Source organism: Mirounga leonina, unplaced genomic scaffold, assembly GCF_011800145.1.
Source record: "Mirounga leonina isolate KUSES-001 unplaced genomic scaffold, KU_Mleo_1.0 Mir_128, whole genome shotgun sequence".
Lineage (NCBI taxonomy): Eukaryota > Metazoa > Chordata > Mammalia > Carnivora > Phocidae > Mirounga > Mirounga leonina.
In genome coordinates this window covers 5,674,911-5,693,892 of record NW_023270320.1, presented here as the reverse complement: position 1 = coordinate 5,693,892, position 18,982 = coordinate 5,674,911, and the positions used below count along the sequence as shown (strand labels likewise).

The 18,982-nt window shown below is 39.9% G+C and overlaps 1 protein-coding gene across 2 annotated transcripts in view; it reads left to right on the top strand.

Annotated features, from left to right (window-relative positions):
- Nucleotides 1-18,982, top strand: part of ADAM9 (ADAM metallopeptidase domain 9) — a 163,204-nt gene that overhangs the window by 12,615 nt on the left and 131,607 nt on the right. For both annotated transcript variants that reach the window (XM_035003990.1, XM_035003991.1), the window contains exon 3: nt 1,540-1,598. In XM_035003990.1, coding sequence (XP_034859881.1) covers nt 1,540-1,598 — 59 coding nt within the window. The remainder of the gene's footprint in view (nt 1-1,539; nt 1,599-18,982) is intronic.

The following is an 18,982-nucleotide window of genomic DNA, read 5'->3' as shown; positions in this document are numbered from 1 at the left end:
TTTTTGTTGTTGTTGTTTCTTACTTTCTTTTGTTTTATTTTTAGTTTTGATTCTTTTCTTATTGAAGTATAATTAACATACAGTGTTATATTAGTGTCAGGTGTACAATTTAATGACTCAACAATTCTGTACATGACTCAGTGCTCACCATGATAAGTGAATTCACCATCTGTCACCAAACAGTGTTATTACCGTCTTACTGACTATATTCTCTATGCTGTACTTTTCATCTCCATTGTCTTATTTTTTTTTGTCGCTGGAAGCTTGTACTTAGGAGCTTGGCATTTTTGATGCCTAAGTTGAGATCGAGGTAGATCACAGGTTCACACTCACGTTGAGGAAGTCGAGTGCCAGGGGCTGTAACTTGGTCTAGGCCCTAGAAATGGGCTATTGATGAGCCCTAGAAGAGGGGATCATGCTATTTCTTCGCAAAATGTTAGAGTCCAGAAACAGTAAGGAAAATAAGAGGACACTTCTGATAATATTATTTGTTGAGTCTCTCTGTGACTTTTCTCTCTGGTTAAAGAGTTAAGGCAAAGTGGAATCTCATGGTTCTAGCGATCCCATTAAGCACTTTTTTTTTTTTTTTTTTTTGACGGATGAACTGGTGAGTTGCTGGGGAAGTTATCTGAGGTAGAGAAGAGGGTCCCATGAACTTGAGGATGTGTAAGTGCAGGTTACCTTATCTCAGTTCATTGACTCAGATGCTGTCAATTGTAAGGCACACTATTGTTTAATAGACCACTAATTAGGAAAGAAAGAGTCCTACCAGTCCTACCAGTCCTACAGTCGACTGCTGTGCCTTTGATGCATCCTGATTTCAGAGGTGTTCATTTGAGGGGAAAAAAGTGTGTTTCAGAAGTGATGAAATGTGGTAAACTGTGTGACAATATAAAATCATGAGTGTATGAGTTTCAACTTTTGGGTAACTAGAACTAGAGATAATCTCTTGAAACTAAGAAAGCCATTTCAGTTAAACAAAAGGAAGAACTACTTTACACTGTAGGTGATACATGGCCAGACTTAATAGAAATAATTCCTGAAGTTACAGATGAATTATAAATGAATTTAAAGAGAGTTTATTTTTATTTATTTATTTTTTTGTTTTAAAGATTTTATTTATTTATTTGACAGAGAGAGACACAGTGAGAGAGGGAACATAAGCAGGGGGAGTGGGAGAGGGAGAAGCAGGCTTCCCGCCGAGCAGGGAGCCCGATGCGGGGCTTGATCCCAGGACTCTGGGATCATGACCTGAGCTGAAGGCAGACACTTAACGACTGAGCCACCCAGGCGCCCCTTAAAGAGAGTTTAGATGGACATGCAGGAGATTTCCCACAATAGGTTATTAAAGGAAGGTAGGGATGATCAGAGTATCTTTTTATTATTTAAGAACAGTTATAAGGTTCTGTAAAACAATTTCAGTCGGTGCCAAATTATTTTAATTCAGGATGGAATTTCCAGTGTCTTATAAATACCTGTTGAAAAGTAATATATAAGATGGTGTTTTATTGTTTTCTTTTTTTCCCTCTGTGCATTTAGGTGTCTTATATCATTCAGGCTGAAGGAAAAGAGCATATTATTCACTTGGAAAGGAACAAGTAAGAAATTTAATTTATTTTGGCTTTTTGGCTTAAAAAATAGTATGTTTTTTTTAAGGAATTTTATTTATTGAGAGAGAGACAATGATAGAGAGAGCACCTCAGAGGGAGGAGGGTCAGAGGTCAGAGGGAGAAGCAGACTCCCTGCTGAGCAGGGAGCCCGATGCAGGACTCGGTCCCACGACCCTGAGATCATGACCTGAGCCGAAGGCAGTCGCTCAACCAACTGAGCCACCCAGGTGCCCCCAAAATAGTATGTTTTTAAAGATAGTATATCTATATATTTTTTAAAGATTTTATTTATTTATTTGACAGAGAGATAGTGAGAGCAGGAACACAAGCAGGGGGAATGAGAGAGGGAGAAGCAGGCTTCCCGCAGAGCAGGGAGCCCGATGCGGGGCTCTATCCCAGGACCCTGGGATCATGACCTGAGCTGAAGGCAGATGCTTAGTGACTGAGCTACCCAGGCGCCCCTAAAGATAGTATATTTTAAATAGTATATTTAAATAGTCTATTTAGTTAGATGTTGTTTAGTGGATTTATAAAAAGGTGAGAATAACAAGAGTAGCAGTGTGGAAAAAGTCATACTATTTTTGGTTTCCATTGACATTAGAGCAAGGGAAAATAAATTTAAATTAAAGCCAAAGAAAGTTGCGTTTCAGGAGAAAACTTTTTAGTTGTGATCAGCCCAAGGAACAACTGAGCAGGGGTAAAAAAGTCTTTAATAGTTACATCAGTCTGCTAGTGCTGCCGTAACAAAATACCACAGACTTTAAAAAAAAAAAAAAAAAAAGGAAGTTTATTTTCTCACAGTTCTGGAGACCAGAAGTCCAAGATCAAGGGGCCAGCTCAGCTGGTGTCTGGAGAGGGCTCTCACCTTGAATTGCAGATGGCCATCTTCTCATGCTGTGCTCCCATGGCCTCCTTGGTATGTTGGGGTGGGGGGTGGGGGAAAGAGCAAGCTCTCTGGTGTCTCTTCTAATAGGGACACCAATCCTGTCAGTTCAGGACCTCACCCTTATGACCTTATTTAACCATAATTACTTCCTTAGTAGCTCCATTTCCAAAAATAGCCACACTGGCTGTGAGGCTTCTACATAGGAATTTTAATTCAGGGGTTGAGAGTGGGGAGAGGGGAGGGACACAGATATTTAGGACACAAGAGTAGTCTCTCACCTCTTCCTTTTAATCCCTTCTCCACATGTTTTCACCTGATCCCACTTTGGTAATCTGTGTTCTTTGCCTTTTTGAAAAGCCAAGTTTTTAACCATGCTGAGTCACCCAATTTCCTGTGGCCTGTCTCTCCCTTTTCCCTTTTCTTTCTTTCTTTTTAAAAAAAGATTTATTTATTTATTTGAGAGAGAAAGAGAGAGAGCGCACAAGTGTGAGGGGGCAGAGGGGGAAGGAGAGAGAATCTCAAGCAGACTCCCCACTGAGCATGGAGCCCCATGAGGGGCTCGATCTCATGACTCTGAGATCACAACCAGAGCCGAAACCAAGAGTCAGATGCTTAACTGACTGTGCCACCCAGGCACTCCCCCTTTCCCTTTTCTTATATAGCAAAACTTCCGGTATCTTTAGTGAGAGATCTAGAAAAAGAGCCCATCTACAATGAGGTGTGAATGAGGGGATGTAAAGTATTTCTGTCTAAGGAAGTGCTGCTCAAAGGATAGTCCTGGAACCTCTCAGTAGCCCCTGAGAGTTTGTCAAATGCAAATTCACCAGACTCACCCTAAAATGAACCAGAATTTTGGGAGGTGTCATAGCAATTTGTGTTTTAACAAGCTTTCTAGATGAGTTTTGTGCATCCTCAAGTTTGAGTAAGACTTTTAGTCTAGAAGAGGATGTTAATCCAAAGGGTTCGAGTCCCCCTAGCAGAGTTTCAGGCAGTGCAACACATACTGTCAGACAGACTTTCTGAAGCCTTCTGCTGTATTTGATGGATATTAGCATTTATTGAACATTTTCTATGTTCTAGGCACTGTATTAGGTACTTTTAGGTATATTATTTATTTAATTCTCACAAAACTCTAGAAGGATCTTGCTTGACTCTAATGTAATGATGTCAATATGTAAAAAAAGTCTAACAGGTCTAAACATTTTCTTCTCTTCCATTCTGTAGGAGATGTAAATTAATTAAAATTATGTCAAAATAATACATTGACCTTTGAACAACGTGGGTTTGAACCAACGGGGTAACTTATATGTGGATTCTTTTCAATAAACATATGTATGGTACTGTAGATGAATTTTCTCTTCCTTATGATTTTCTTTTTTTTTTTCTTGAGAGAGCAAGAGAGAGAGAGAGAGAGTGCTAGCCTGGGGTAGGGTGAGGGGCAGAAGAAGAAGGAGAGAGATAATCTTAAGCAGGTTCCACGCCCAGTATGGAGCCCACTGTGAGGCCTGATCTCACAACGCTGAGATCATGACCTGAGCCGAAATCCAGAATTGGACTCTTAACCAACTGAGCCACCCGGGCGCACCTCTTTTTTTTTGTTTTTAGAGAGAGAGAGAGGAGGGGAGGGGCAGAGGGAGAGAGAATTTTAAGCAGGCTCCATGCCCAGCACAGAGTCTGACTTGGGGCTCAATCTCACAACCCTGAGATCATGACCTAAGCCGAAATCAAGAGTCCGACTTTTAACTGACTGAGCCACCCACGCACCCCTTTATGATTTCCTTGACAACATTATCTTTGGCTTACTTTATTGTGAGAATATAGTATACAATACATATAATGTGTAAAATATGTGTTAATTGACCACTTATGTTATTGGTAAGGCTTCTGGTCAATAGTGGGCTTTTAGTAGTTAAGTTTCTGGGGAGTCAAAAATTATATGTGGGTTTTTGACTGCACGGGATGTCAGTGCCCCTAAGTCCTGTCTTGTTCAAGGGTCAGCTGTAGTTCCTTATGTTTGTATAGTTTTCATCTTATAAAACATTTTTATAACCTTCATCTCATCATATTGTTATAACAACCTAATTGTTGAGCAGTGTCTGTGATCCTCATTTTATGCATAAGAATATTAAGGTTCAGGAAAGTTCCTTGACTTGCTCAGTGTCACATAGTTTGTAGGGGTTCAAGCTGGGGCACAAACCCAAGTCATTTGACCAGAAGTGTAGAGATCTATATATGTGTGTTATGTCTGCTGTATATTACTATGCTTCTTGATTTGTGGCAAATGGTACTTTTCCAGGCATTTGTTAAGAGTTGTTAGACCTTTGAATGTCTTTGAAAGGTGGACATCAAAGCTAGTGATCACTAATGAAAAACAGGGTAGATGGTCTGTAATAAAATGACTCAGATGCATTCTTTGTAGTAATAGGGAAATTATGAAATTCAATAAAGGAGTGAACGTATTCTAGTAAATGCTTTTTTTTTCCTTCCATTGCCTCTAGAATAGTGGTCTTAACTCTTTTTGGGTCTCGAATCCCCTAAGAATTTGGTTAAAGCCATGAACCCTTCTTGTGGAGGAGGGTACATAATCACTCGCATGGAATATTTGGCAGGGACTGAGGGGTATGGGAAAGAAGAGATCACATCTTTCTCTGCCTGTGTGGACAGATTTTTTTTTTCTATTTAAAAAAATTTTTTTATTGTTATGTTAATCACCATACGTTACATCATTAGTTTTTGATGTAGTGTTCCATGATTCATTGTTTTTTTTTTTTTTTAAAGATTTTATATTTATTTGAGAGAGAGAGAATGAGAGAGAGAGAGCACATGAGAGGGGGGAGGGTCAGAGGGAGAAGCAGACTCCCCGCCGAGCAGGGAGCCCGATATGGGACTCGATCCAGGGACTCCAGGATCATGACCTGAGCCGAAGGTAGTCGCTTCAACAACTGAGCCACCCAGGCGCCCCCATGATTCATTGTTTGTGCATAACACCCAGTGCTCCATGCAGAACGTGCCCTCCTTAATACCCGTCACCAGGCCAACCCATCCTCCCACCCCCTCCCCTCTAGAACCCTCAGTTTGTTTTTCAGAGTCCATCGTCTCTCATAGTTCATCTCCCCCTCCGATTTCCCCCCTTCATTCTTCCCCTCCTGCTATCTTCTTCTTTTTTTTTTCTTTTCTTAACGTATATTGCATTATTTGTTTCAGAGGTACAGATCTGTGATTCAACAGTCCTGCACAATTCACAGCACTCATCATAGCACATACCCTCCCCAGTGTCCATCACCCAGCTACCCCACACCTCCCACCCCACCCCCCACTCCAGCAACCCTCAGTTTGTTTCCTGAGATTAAGAATTCCTCATATGAGTGAGGTCATATGATACGTCTTTTTCTGATTGACTTATTTCACTCAGCATAACACCCTCCAGCTCCATCCACGTCGTTGCAAATGGCAAGATCTCATTCCTTTTGATGGCTGCATAATATTCCATTGTATATATATACCACATCTTCTTTATCCATTCATCTGTCGATGGACATCTTGGCTCTTTCCACAGTTTGGCTATTGTGGACATTGCTGCTATAAACATCGGGGTGCATGTACCCCTTCGGATCCCTAATTTGTATCTTTGGGATAAATACTCAGTAGTGCAATTGCTGGATCATATGGTAGCTCTATTTTCAACTTTTTGAGGAAACTCCATACTGTTTTCCAGAGTGGTTGCACCAGCTTGCATTCCCACCAGCAGTGTAGGAGAGTTCCCCTTTCTCCGCATCTCCGCCAACATCTGTCATTTCCTGACTTGTTAATTTTAGCCCTTCTGACTGGTGTGAGGTAGTATCTCATTGAGGTTTTGATTTGGATTTCCCTGATGCCAAGCAATGTTGAGCACTTTTTCATGTGTCTGTTGGCCATTTGGATATCTTTGGAAAAATGTCTGTTCATGTCTTCTGCCCATGTCTTGATTGGATCATTTGATCTTTGGGTGTTGAGTTTAAGAAGTTCTTTTTTTTTTTTTTTTAAGATTTTATTTATTTATCTGAGAGAGAGAATGGGAGACAGAGAGCATGAGAGGGGAAGGGTCAGAAGGAGAAGCAGACCCCCCGCTGAGCAGGGAGCCCGATGTGGGACTCGATCCCAGGACTCCAGAATCATGACCTGAGCCGAAGGCAGTTGCTTAACCAACTGAGCCACCCAGGCGCCCAGAGTTTAAGAAGTTCTTTATAGATTTTGGATACTAACCCTTTATCTGAGATGTCATTTGCAAATATCTTCTCCCATTTTGTCAGTTGTCTTTTGGTTTTGTTGACTGTTTCTTTTGCTGTGCAAAAGCTTTTTATCTTGATGAAGTCCCAATAGTTCATTTTTGCCCTTGCTTCCTTTGCCTTTGGTGATGTTTCTAGGAAGAAGTTGCTGCAACTGAGGTCGAAGAGGTTGCTGCCTGTGTTCTCCTTTAGGATTTTGATGGGCTCCTGTCTCACATTGAGGTCTTTCAACCATTTGGAGTCTGTTTTTGTGTGGTGTAAGAAAATGGTCCAGTTTCATTCTTCTGCATGTGGCTGTCCAATTTTCCCAGCACCATTTGTTCCATTGGACATTCTTTCCTGCTTTGTCAAAGATTAGTTGACCATAGAGTTGAGGGTCCATTTCTGGGCTCTCTATTCTGTTCCATTGATCTATGTGTCTGTTTTTGTGCCAGTACCATACTGTCTTGATGATGACAGCTTTGTAATAGAGCTGGAAATCCGGAATTGTGATGCCGCCAGCTTTGCTTTTCTTTTTCAACATTCCTCTGGCTATTCGGGGTCTTTTCTGGTTCCATACAAATTTTAGGATTATTTGTTCCATTGCTTTGAAAAAAGTGGATGGTATTTTGATGGGGATTGCATTGAATGTGTAAATTGCTCTAGGTAGCATTGACATCTTCACAGTATTTGTTCTTCCAATCCATGAGCATGGAACGTTTTTCCATTTCTTTGTGTCTTTCTCAATTTCTTTCATGAGTATTTTATAGTTTTCTGAGTACAGATCCTTTGTCTCTTTGGTTAGATTATTTCCTACGTATCTTATGTTTTGGGTGCGATTGTAAATGGGATCGACTCCTTAATTTCTCTTTCTTCTGTCTTGTGTTGGTGTATAGGAATGCCACTGATTTCTGTGCATTGATTTTATATCCTGCCGCTTTACTGAATTCCTGTATGAGTTCTAGCAGTTTTGGGGTGGAGTCCTTTGGGTTTTCCACATAAAGTATCATATCATCTGCAAAGAGTGAGAGTTTGACTTCCTCTTTGCCGATTTGGATGCCTTATTTCTTTTTGTTGTCTGATTGCTGTGGCTAGGACTTCTAGTACTATGTTGAATAGCAGTGGTGATAGTGGACATCCCTGCTGCGTTCCTGACCTTAGGGGGAAAGCTCTCAGTTTTTCCCCATTGAGAATGATATTCGCTGTAGGTTTTTCATAGATGGCTTTTATGATATTGAGGTATGTACCCTCTATCCCTATACTCAAGAGTTTTCATCAAGAAAGGAGGCTGTACTTTGTCAAATGCTTTTTCTGCATCTATTGAGAAGATCATATGATTCTTGTTCTTTCTTTTGTTAATGTATTGTATCACATTGATTGATTTGCGGATGTTGAACCAACCTTGCAACCCAGGGATAAATCCCACTTGGTCGTGGTGAATAATCCTTTTAATGTACTGTTGGATCCTATTGGCTAGTATTTTGGTGAGAATTTTTGCATCCATGTTCATCAAGGATATTGGTCTGTAATTCTCCTTTTTGATGGAGTCTTTGTCTGGTTTTGGGATCAAGGTAATGGTGGCCTCATAAAATGAGTTTGGAAGTTTTCCTTCCATTTCTATCTTTTGGAACAGTTTCAGAAGAATAGGTATTAATTCTTCTTGAAATGTTTGGTAGAATTCCCCTGGAAAGCCATCTGGCCCTGGGCTTTTGTTTTTTGGGAGATTTTTGATGACGGCTTCCATTTCCTTAGTGGTTATAGGTCTGTTCAGGTTTTGTATTTCTTCCTGGTTCAGTTTTGGTAGTTGATACATCTCTAGGAATGCATCCATTTCTTCCAGGTTATCTAATTTGCTGGCATATAGTTGCTCATAATTTGTTCTTATAGTTGTTTGTATTCCTTTGGTGTTGGTTGTGATCTCTCCTCTTTCATTCATGATTTTGTGGATTTGGGTCATTTCTCTCTTCTTTTTGATAAGTCTGGCCAGGGGTTTATCAATCTTGTTAATTCTTTCAGAGAACCAGCTCCTAGTTTCGTTGATCTGTTCTACTGTTCTTTTGGCTTCTATTTCATTGATTTCTGCTCTGATCTTTATAATTTCTCTTCTCCTGCTGGGTTTAGGCTTTATTTGCTGTTCTTTCTCCAGCTCCTTTAGGTGTAGGGTTTAGTTGTGTACTTGAGACCTTTCTTGTTTCTTGAGAAAGGCTTGTATTGCTATATACTTTCCTCTTAGGACTGCCTTAGCTGCATCCCAAAGATTTTGAACAGTTGTGTTTTCATTTTCATTGGTTTCCATGAAGTTTTTAAATTCTTCTTTAATTTCCTGGGTGATCCATTCATTCTTTAGTAGGATGCTCTTTAGCCTCCATGTATTTGAGTTCTTTCTGACTTTCCTCTTGTGATTGAGTTCTAGTTTCAAAGCATTGTGGTCTGAAAATAGGCAGGGAATGATATCAGTCTTTTGGTACTGGTTGAGACCTGATTTATGACCTAGGATGTGATCGATTCTGGAGAATGTTCCATGGGCACTAGAGAAGAATGTGTATTCCGTTGCTTTGGGATGGAATGTTCTGAATATGTCTGTGAAGTCCATTTGGTCCAGTGTGTCATTTAAGGTCTTTATTTCCTTGTTGATCTTTTGCTTAGATGATCTGTCCATTTCAGTGAGGGGGGTGTTAAAGTCCCCCACTATTATTGTATTGTTGTCAATGTGTTTCTTTGCTTTTGTTATTAATTGGCTTATATAATTGGCTGCTTCCATGTTAGGGGCATAGATATTTACAATTTTTAGATCTTTTTGTTGGATAGACCCTTTAAGTAGGAAATAGTGTCCTTCCTCATCTCTTATTACAGTCTTTGGTTTAAAATCTAATTTGTGTGATATAAGGATTGCTACCCCACCTTTCTTTTGGTGTCCATTAGCATGGTAAATGGTTTTCCACCCCCTCACTTTCAATCTGGGGGTGTCTTTGGGTCTAAAATGAGTCTCTTACAGACAGCATATCGATGGGTCTTGTTTTTTAATCCAATGTGATAGCCTGTGTCTTTTGATTGGGGCATTTAGCCCATTTACATTCAGGCTAACTGTTGAAAGATATGAATTTAGTGCCATTGTATTGCCTGTAAGGTGACTGTTACTGTATATTGTCTGTGTTCCTTTCTGGTCTGTGTTGCTTTTAGGCTCTCTCTTTGCTTAGAGGACCCCTTTCAATATTTCTTGTGTGGCTAGTTTCATGTTTGCAAATTCCCTTAGTTTTTGTTTGTCCTGGAAGATTTTTATCTCTCCTTCTGTTTTCAATGGCAGCCTAGCTGGATATAGTATTCTTGGCTGCATATTTTTCTCATTTAGTGCTCTGAATATATCATGCCAGTCCCTTCTGGCCTGCCAGGTCTGTTGCCAATCTAATGTTTCTACCATTGTAGGTTACAGATCTCTTGTCCCAAGCTGCTTTCAGGATTTTCTCTTTGTCTCTGAGACTCGTAAATTTTACTATTAGATGTTGGGGTGTTGACCTATTTTTATTGATTTTGAGAGGGGTTCTCTGTGCCTCCTGGATTTTGATGCCTGTTTCCTTCCCCAAATTAGGGAAGTTCTCTGCTGTAATTTGCTCCAATATACCTTCTGCCCCTCTCTCTCTTTCTTCTTCTTCTGGGATCCCAATTATTCTAATGTTGTTTTGTCTTATGGTATTGCTTATCTCTCGAATTGTGCCCTCGTGATCCAGTAGGTGTTTATCTCTCTTTTTCTCAGCTTCTTTATTTTCCATCATTTGGTCTTCTATATCACTGATTCTCTCTTCTGCCTTATTTATCCTAGCAGTTAGCGCCCCCATTTTTGATTGCAGCTCATTAATAGCCTTTTTGATTTCGACTTGGTTAGATTTTAGTTCTTTTATTTCTCCAGGAAGGGTTTCTCTAATAACTTCCATGATTTTTTCAAGCCCAGTTAGTATCTTTAAAGTGATGATTCTGAACTCTAGATCCGACATCATACTAATGTCCGTATTGAGTAGGTCCCTGGCAGTCAGTACTACCTCTTGTTTTTTTGTTGAGGTGATTTTTTCCGTCTTGTCATTTTGTCCAGAGGAGAACAGAATAATGAGAGAACAAAATGCTAACAGGGTAACAACGTCCCCAGAAAATATACTCTAAACAAATCAGAAAAGACCTCAAGCCAGGGGAAAAGAAAGGGAAAGAAAGAAAGAAGAAAAAGAAAAAAAAGAAAAAGAAAAAGATAAAAACAAATAAAAACAGAACAAAACAAAAAGAGAATATGATCAAATATGATCAGGCTGGTCCATAGATCAGTGCCACACACTAGATTTTGGGTGTATTTTGTTCTGTTAGAAGAAAGTGCCTCCCAAAGTTTTAAAGAAAGAAAAACTTGGGCGCCTGGGTGGCTCAGTTGGTTAAGCGACTGCCTTCGGCTCAGGTCATGATCCTGGAGTCCCGGGATCGAGTCCCACATTGGGCTCCCTGCTCGGCAGGGAGTCTGCTTCTCCCTCTGACCCTCCTCCCTCTCATGCTCTCTGTCTCTCATTCTCTCTCTCTCAAATAAATAAATAAAGAAAGAAAGAAAGAAAGAAAAGCTCATATATGTACAAAAATAAGGGTTGATATAATGAAGGGATGGAATATGACTGTAAAGATGAAAATTATAAAAAATTTTATAAAAGGAATTGATAAGAAGTTGGTTGAAAAAAGAAAGAAGAGGATTTAAAAAAAAAAAAGAAAAAAAAGGGAGAGAATGTGATCAGGCAGGAGAATAGAACAAAACCATACAGTGGAGATTTAGGGTATATTTTTATCTGTTAGAAGAAACTATCTCAAAATTTTAAAGAGAGGACAACTTATATATATATATGCCAAAAATAAGGGTAACTACTATGAAGGGATAGAATATGACTCTAAAAATGAAAAATAAAAATGTTTTTTAAAAAAGGGATTGATAAGATGTTGGTTGAAAAAGGGAAAAAGAAAAATTCAAAAAAAAAAGGACAGTTAAAAAAAAATTAACTTTGAAAGACTAAAGAATCATTTTAAAAAAGCCGTGGAGTCTTATGTGCATTATTCCCCTAGCGCTGGAGTTCTGCCGTTCTCATTGATCGGTAAACTTGGTCTTGGCTGGCTGTTCTCACTGATCTTCTGGGGGAGGGGCCTGTTGCCGTGGTTCCCAAATTTCTTTGCCGGAGGTGGAATTGCCCCGCCCTTGCTGGGTGCTGGGCTAAGTAATCTGCTCGGGTTTGCTCTCCGGGGCTTTTGTTCCCTGCGAGCTTTCCGTACAGCTTTGGAGGCGGAGAGTGAAAATGGTGGCCTCCCAATCTCCGCCCTGGAGGAGCCGAGAACTCGGGGCCCCGCTCCTCAGTGCGCCCCCAGAGAAAAGCAGTCAGTCACTCCCGTCTCCCCGGTCTCCGGCCGCACTCCGTGCTCACCCGGCCTGTGACGGAGCGTTTCTATCTCTGGCACCCAACCCCGTGTGGAGTCTCCAAACCCAGCAGATCCCTGCGGTGGGCTCCCCTGCTGCTCCTCCTGGGGAAGGAAGGGGAGTCTCCACGGATCTGCCGCTTGTTGGGTCCCTGCTGGAGGAGCAGTGGCCCGACTGTGCCGCGGATCACGGTTTATGGCCACCCCGAGCTGAGAGCCTGCGCCTGGGCTCCATCTCTGCAGCTGGCTTCCCCGCTCCAATACCTGGGAGCTCTGCTGCACTCAGGCACTCCCGCTCTTTCTGTGACCCCGAGGGTCCTGAGACCACACTGTCCCACGAGGGTTCCACCCCCCGCTTAGCCACTGGAGCGACGTCCGTCAGCGGAGCAGACTTCTAAACGTTCCGATTTTGTGCTCCGCGGCTCTATCATTTGCCAGAAGCGGCTGACGGAGGCCCCTCCCCCGCTGTCTATCCTCCCGAATATCAACTCGGATTCACTTCTCCGCACGTCCTACCTCCCAGAAAGTGGTCGCTTTTCTGTTCAGAGAGTTGTTGCTATTCTTTTCTTCGATCTCCTGTTGAGTTTGTAGGTGTTCAGAATGGTTTGATCCCTATCCAGCTGAATTCCTGAGACCAGACGAAATCCAGGTCTCCTACTTGCAGACAGATTTAAAAATGAAATGGAAGGGTAGGTTAAATAAGAGGTCACACATCACTTTTATTATTGATAAGGGCTGGGGTGGAGGATTTAGCTTAGAAGGAAAGCCTGATGGACCTACTAGTCCTGAGCGCCAGCATCAGGCAGAGTTAGCCATTCATGTCAGTGCTACCTAGTGGCAAGTCTGCTTCTGGAGAAGCATAGTGGAATTTGCTCTCACTGGGTAGGCAGTGACTTCCAAAGAGGGAGAAAGGCAGAGCAAAGCAAACTATCTCCAGTAATTCTTTTCAGATTCACCACTAGAGGGGGTGTGTGTGTGTGTGTGTGTGTCTGTGTCTGTGTATGTGTGTGTGTGTGTGTGTTCACCACTAGAGGGAGGGTGTGTGTGTGTGTGCGCGCGTGTGTTGGGGAGAGAGAGGGGAGGAGGCAGTGCAGTGATGAACAGGGTTGAATAATCGAAAGGGCTGAAGACTCTGCAGGCTGCTCTCAGGCTCACTCAAGTAGGCTTTAATAAAGGTGAATGATACAGTGCTTCAGGATGAAGAAAGTGCAGATAATTATCAAGGGGATTGAAAACTTTACGCAATCCCAGATGTGCTCTGTCTTCAGATTACAAACCTGTGAGATAAGGGTGTGGCGTCTTACTTTCAGGGGAGCCCAGGTACAAGTTTATACAAGGGTTCTTTTATACTACTCTGGTCATGTAGCCAAAGTCAGGCTGTGGAACTGATTAAACGGCATGCAAACCATCAATCTCTCCATCTTTAAACAGTATAGGCAAGCTGGGCCTGGCTACTTCCAGGGGAGTTTGGAACTTTAAATGGCACATTATAAATCACTAGCTAGCACATTCCCTCCCTGACTTGTCCATAAGCCCTGGAGATAAGCATAGAGCTGCTCTGGTTCTGCTGCAAATGACAGATTCTTTGCTTGAGCAAACTTCAGTCAGGCTGCTGGACCTTCTTCTAGGTGTATCAGTGCACTTCCTTGTAAAATCCAGTTTTGGCAAGAACCCTACTAAATCAGTTTAGCAAGAACCACTACCCGCCTTGCCCTTGATTTCTGATCATTCTGGACGTGTGATCAGGTTCGTCATCCTTTAGCACTCCCCAGTGATGTCTGATCACCCTGTCCTGTTTTCAGCAAGTATCTGTTCGGTTGCTTTAGCTAGAACCCCCCTCACCCCTGAAGTTTCCTGTTTGTAGTTTTCTATCCATTGCTACCCTGCCCCTTGGCTATAAATTCCCACTTTCCCGTGCTGTATTTGCAGTTGATCCTTCTCTCTCTCCCCCACTGTGAAATCCCATTGAAGTGGTCCCTACACTTAATGCAGTGGTCCTGAATAAAGTCTACCTTACCATCTTTAAAAGTGTCATTGATATTTTTTTTTTCTTTTATAGTCATGGTGCCATGACTCAGATAGGTTCAGATTCATCATTGGACCCCCAGATCTCTCACCCAGGGCCCTAAGTATGCACCTCTGAAGGCTTTGTCTTCATTCCTGACTGATTGATCGGGGGTCCATTGGTGAGTCCGACTTCTGAACTATTGCTCCAGACAAATGTCCTTTGAAGCTGGTAAGGACAGATTTTGATGTTTAAGATTTTGATTGTACTCTTTGAAGCTGGGTTAGAGTCCCACGCTTTTTTGCAAGGTACCTGCTGGCCTGGAAGGTCTTCCTGGCTCCTTGTTCTGAGGGGGGATTATTCCCTGACTCCCTGGGCTGGAAGCTTCTTCCTCCTGGCTCTCTGTGAGGTCTCTCTCTTCTTTCTGTTGCATCCCGCTTCTCCCAGGGGAACTTCTCAGTCAACTGAAACCCCTTTTCTCAAACTCCTGCTGACTTTCTGCTGGGCCTGCTTCCTTTCTTATTGGCATGATTTTGCTGAGGGTAATTTGGAACTTCATTGTCCTCTTCAGGAAACTTGAGATCTCTCCAACTTGACTCCCTGTACCTCTCCCTTCCTGCTGCTTCTACTCCTCCTTCCTCCTCTTACTACCTTCAGTCTTCCCTCTAGTTTCCTTGAATGCTTTGAGATGTACATCTTCAAGCCCCTGCCACCTCCATCCGTCTGTCCACCCCTGTTGACTTTTCCCTCCCCACTTCAGCCCTCAGCTTTCTACAGCCCTTGGAACTGTAGGTGCCTTAGCCTCCATTGGGTCCTCTCAAGGGAGTTAGGTACCCCTGAAAGCAACTCCCTGAGGCTCAGAAGAGGAAAAAGAAAGGCCATTTGGAAATAGAGTTAGACAATTTGTCCACTCATGGACTTTGGAAATGTCCAGACAGCACTTAGATGTCTTTTCAGTCACTCACCTAAAATTTAGTCCATTGCCTTCATAAGATTACGTATCACAGCAAAAAAAATCTTACAAGTTTCCACACTTATTGGTAGGCAGGTCACCTTAACTTGGTCCATTTGTCACAAACACAATTCAGATGAAAATACAAAGTGGAGTTAAACCAGTGAGATTGCATTACTGTTTTACTGACTCATGGCTAAAATTTTGGAATGGAAGCTGTAAGATCTCTATTTGTATGTGTCTGTATGTTTATATATATGTGTGTTATAGATGTGTTGTAGTTTCCTACCTCTTGATCATATTACCAAATTAATTTATAAATTAATTTATAAAATCCCTTAAAAGGAGAGGTGCCTGGGTGGCTCAGTCAGTTTAGTGTCCGACCGGTGATTTTGACTTATCTTGTGGGTGGTGAGATCGAGCCCTGTGTGGGGCTCTGCACTCAGTAGGGAGTCTGCTTGAGATTCTTTCCCCCTATCCCACCCCCCACTTTTGCCTGTGCCATGGTCTCTCTCTCAAATAAATAAATAAATCTTAAAAAAAACATAAATAAAATCCCTTAAAGGAGTTCTATTCAAATTGGCTTAGAAACTAATGAACACTTACATAAATTTTCTTAAAACTCAGAGATATAGAAACTAACCCAAGTCTTTTTTTTTTTTTTAAGTTCACATGATTTGGGATAATCTTTGGTAAATAAAGCTAGCTTTAAAATTATTGATAAAATTATTGTTAAACTCTGAGAACTTCAGAGTTTCCAGCATTAAATATGTAATGCAGGTACAAAGGTTTTTTTCTACCTATGTTTACTAGTCAAACAAACTTACATTATTTCTGCTAGAAACTATAAATCTAACCTAAAAACAAAATGTATAATAAAAAGGAATTGCTTAGTGTGTGTCAAGCACAGCAGTTAAAAAAGACAAAGAAGGAAGAATCATATGAATAACTTTGTAGGTTCTTTAGGTTGTTTGCATCTGTGATTTTTTTTTTTTTTTTGATACTTGCTTGACTTGTCAAAAGGAAAAAATAACTTAAGATGATGGATGGCTAGCTTTGTTTAGTTAATGTCTTATGAAATTTTCATGAGTAATTCAAACATAATTGTTAAGATCAAGTAAATTAAATAGGTAAAAATGGGATAAAAGTTTATAAATGAACTTCTCAGTGATCATTCTGTTTTATAATAGGTCTTAAAAATAGTTTCAAAAACCTTTTTATAACTTTAAGTGTTCAAGCTATACAAAGTTAAGTTAATCATGGATATTTATTGACTATCTAGATCTCATTTCCAAATTAGAGAAAATATTGAAACATTAATTGCTGAACATTAATTTTATTTACTTTTGGCATTTCATTTTTAATATGGTATAGAAAATCTAAGTATACTTGAATCTGTGAATAAACATGATAAAGTTGTGCTATGAAAAAGACACATGTCTGTAGGAATTATGAAATGATAATCTTAAACTTGCTATAGTATGATAGTATGTGAATTTACAGTTGCCTGCTTCCTACTTTTCACTGAAAATTTGGGTTTCTGATGGTTAAAAATATAGTCAATATATGTAAATGAAACTACTAGGAATAATAAGGGTAAAGAAAAACTGTATAAAAGGAAAGTAAGATGTATTTTTGATAAGGAAAGGTATGAAGGACATGTTTTTGTTAAGGGGAAGAGTAATTTTTGTAAAATAGAAGGACTGGTTGTTTCAGAATGAGAAAGAAGAAAAGAGTGGGATGAAAACTGAATGGATAATAAGAAAAATTCCTTACAAGATTTGTGGAAAAGGAAGCTTGGAAAAGGAATCTTTCCTTTTCTGGTCAAAGCTGGCCAAGATTGGATGGATTTATTTGTAGGGTTTTTAATTAATTAATTTATTTTAATTTAAAAAAATTTGCCTTAGTATTAATAGTACACTGATGTCAAACCATTATTTGGTTTTCTCTTTGTGTTAAAACAACAAAGTTTTCTTAGATTATTTGTTTGCTCTTAATAAGAAATTGTAAAAAAGGTTGATTTTCTTTACCTTTTAAGTAATATGCCTGGGAAAACAAGATTTTGTGTTTTAAAATAATTTCCTGTGCTTCATATTAGGTCGATCAGTTCTTTGATTGAAAACCAGGTGTTCTCAATAGTAAGAGCTAAGAATTTTTGTAACTAGGTAGCTTTCTGTATTTGCCTTTGAGATCTTTTCATGGTGACTTTGGTTAAATGGATAACTAAGGATTGTTTCCCAGTGACCTGTGATCCTGTTTAGTCAGATGATCAAACCTTCTGACCTTTGTGACAGCTTCCCCACATCAGCTCTAAAAGGAGTCTTTTTGACCTCCGATTAATGTTGAGATTTCCTAGATGACCTTTGGAAAATCTCATAGGTTTTGTCTCTCTCCTTATAAAAAGAGACATGTTTAACTAATTAGGCTTATTTAATATGTTCAATTATGTGGCAAGCATTGTCAAAAAAGTGATAATTGTACATACAATACAGGTTATGTGTTGTATGTGTTCATGAAATTGTATGATATTCATAGAAATTTGTTAATACCTTTATTGTTGAGTTATTATCTTAAATTATTGTATGTCACAGAAATAACAAAATGTCCTTGTCAATAGCATTGTGATGAACTCTCATCAGATCTTTAACCTCGACAATTTTCAAGTGTTTTGTCACTCACAGACAGTTACAATTTTACTGTGATTCTTTTCTAGAAGTGTTTATAACCAGCTACAGGTTAGAATGCTCCTTGATGGCATCACTTGAAAACTTTGAGAACTTGCCATTTGATTGTGTAAGAATTTCCAGAACTAATGAAGAAACTGATGGATTCATAAAAACTGTTAACCCAGGATTAAGTAAAACAAGACTTCATTATATGGACCTGAATGAACTGATGAAGAGGATTAAAATTTTTTATAACTTTTTGTTTGAAATATTGCTGGTTCTTTAATTTTTTTTCCAAATTTAAGGAAAACCTTTTCTCTTTTCTTAAGCTAAGTGTAACTTACAGCAATTTGTAATTTATACCTTTGTAAACAACTGAAGTCCTGATCTTTCCTTCCTACCTGAGTGCTCTAGAAATTGGAAGCTCTTAGAGAGTGTTCTTATTTTCATGGCAGTATAGTTATTTATATAAGTTCAGTGAAAATCTGTTCTCCTTTAACAGGATGCAACTGGAAACCTTAGTTATATCACCAAGGTTTTTGTCTGGAATGTCATATTTGAGAATGATATGCATCAGATCAGATATGACCAGACAGTTTTAAGGAACTAAGGTTGACTTTGAGGAGCCAATGTTCATAAACCACACCCCTTGGAAAAACTAGCCTGTATCTGGCTTACAGGGTTTCCTGCCTTATAGGTGGGTAAGTAAGGAAGGTCATTTCTGGCAGGTCCAGGCACCTCAGGGTATTTTGAGAACTTTGAGAAGAGAGGAATTCTCCTATATCTGTAAGCACCACAGGCAAAAAAAATCTAGTGGCGAGTTCTTCATGTGGCTTTCCCAGCCCTGAGAGGCTTTTAAAAGTCCAATCTGAGATTACTTATGAAATGTTCCAGCAAATCAAACTCAAACCAGGGCCTATGTAGTCAGTCACTATTTTTGCTGCACTTATGTAAATAATCAGACCAGGTTTAATGAGACTAAACTTACTTTGCAAACAGATTAGTCTTGCTTTGATTATCTTTGACAGAAATGAGGGTGACTGTAGAGAGAAATTTTTTTTGTTGCAGTAGAAAACTACAGTGTACCCTTGCTGGCTCATTTTGTACATTTTGCCAGATTTTTTTTTTTTTTAATTTTTAAAGATTTATTTATTTATTTATTTATTTATTTATTTATTTATTTATTTATTTATTT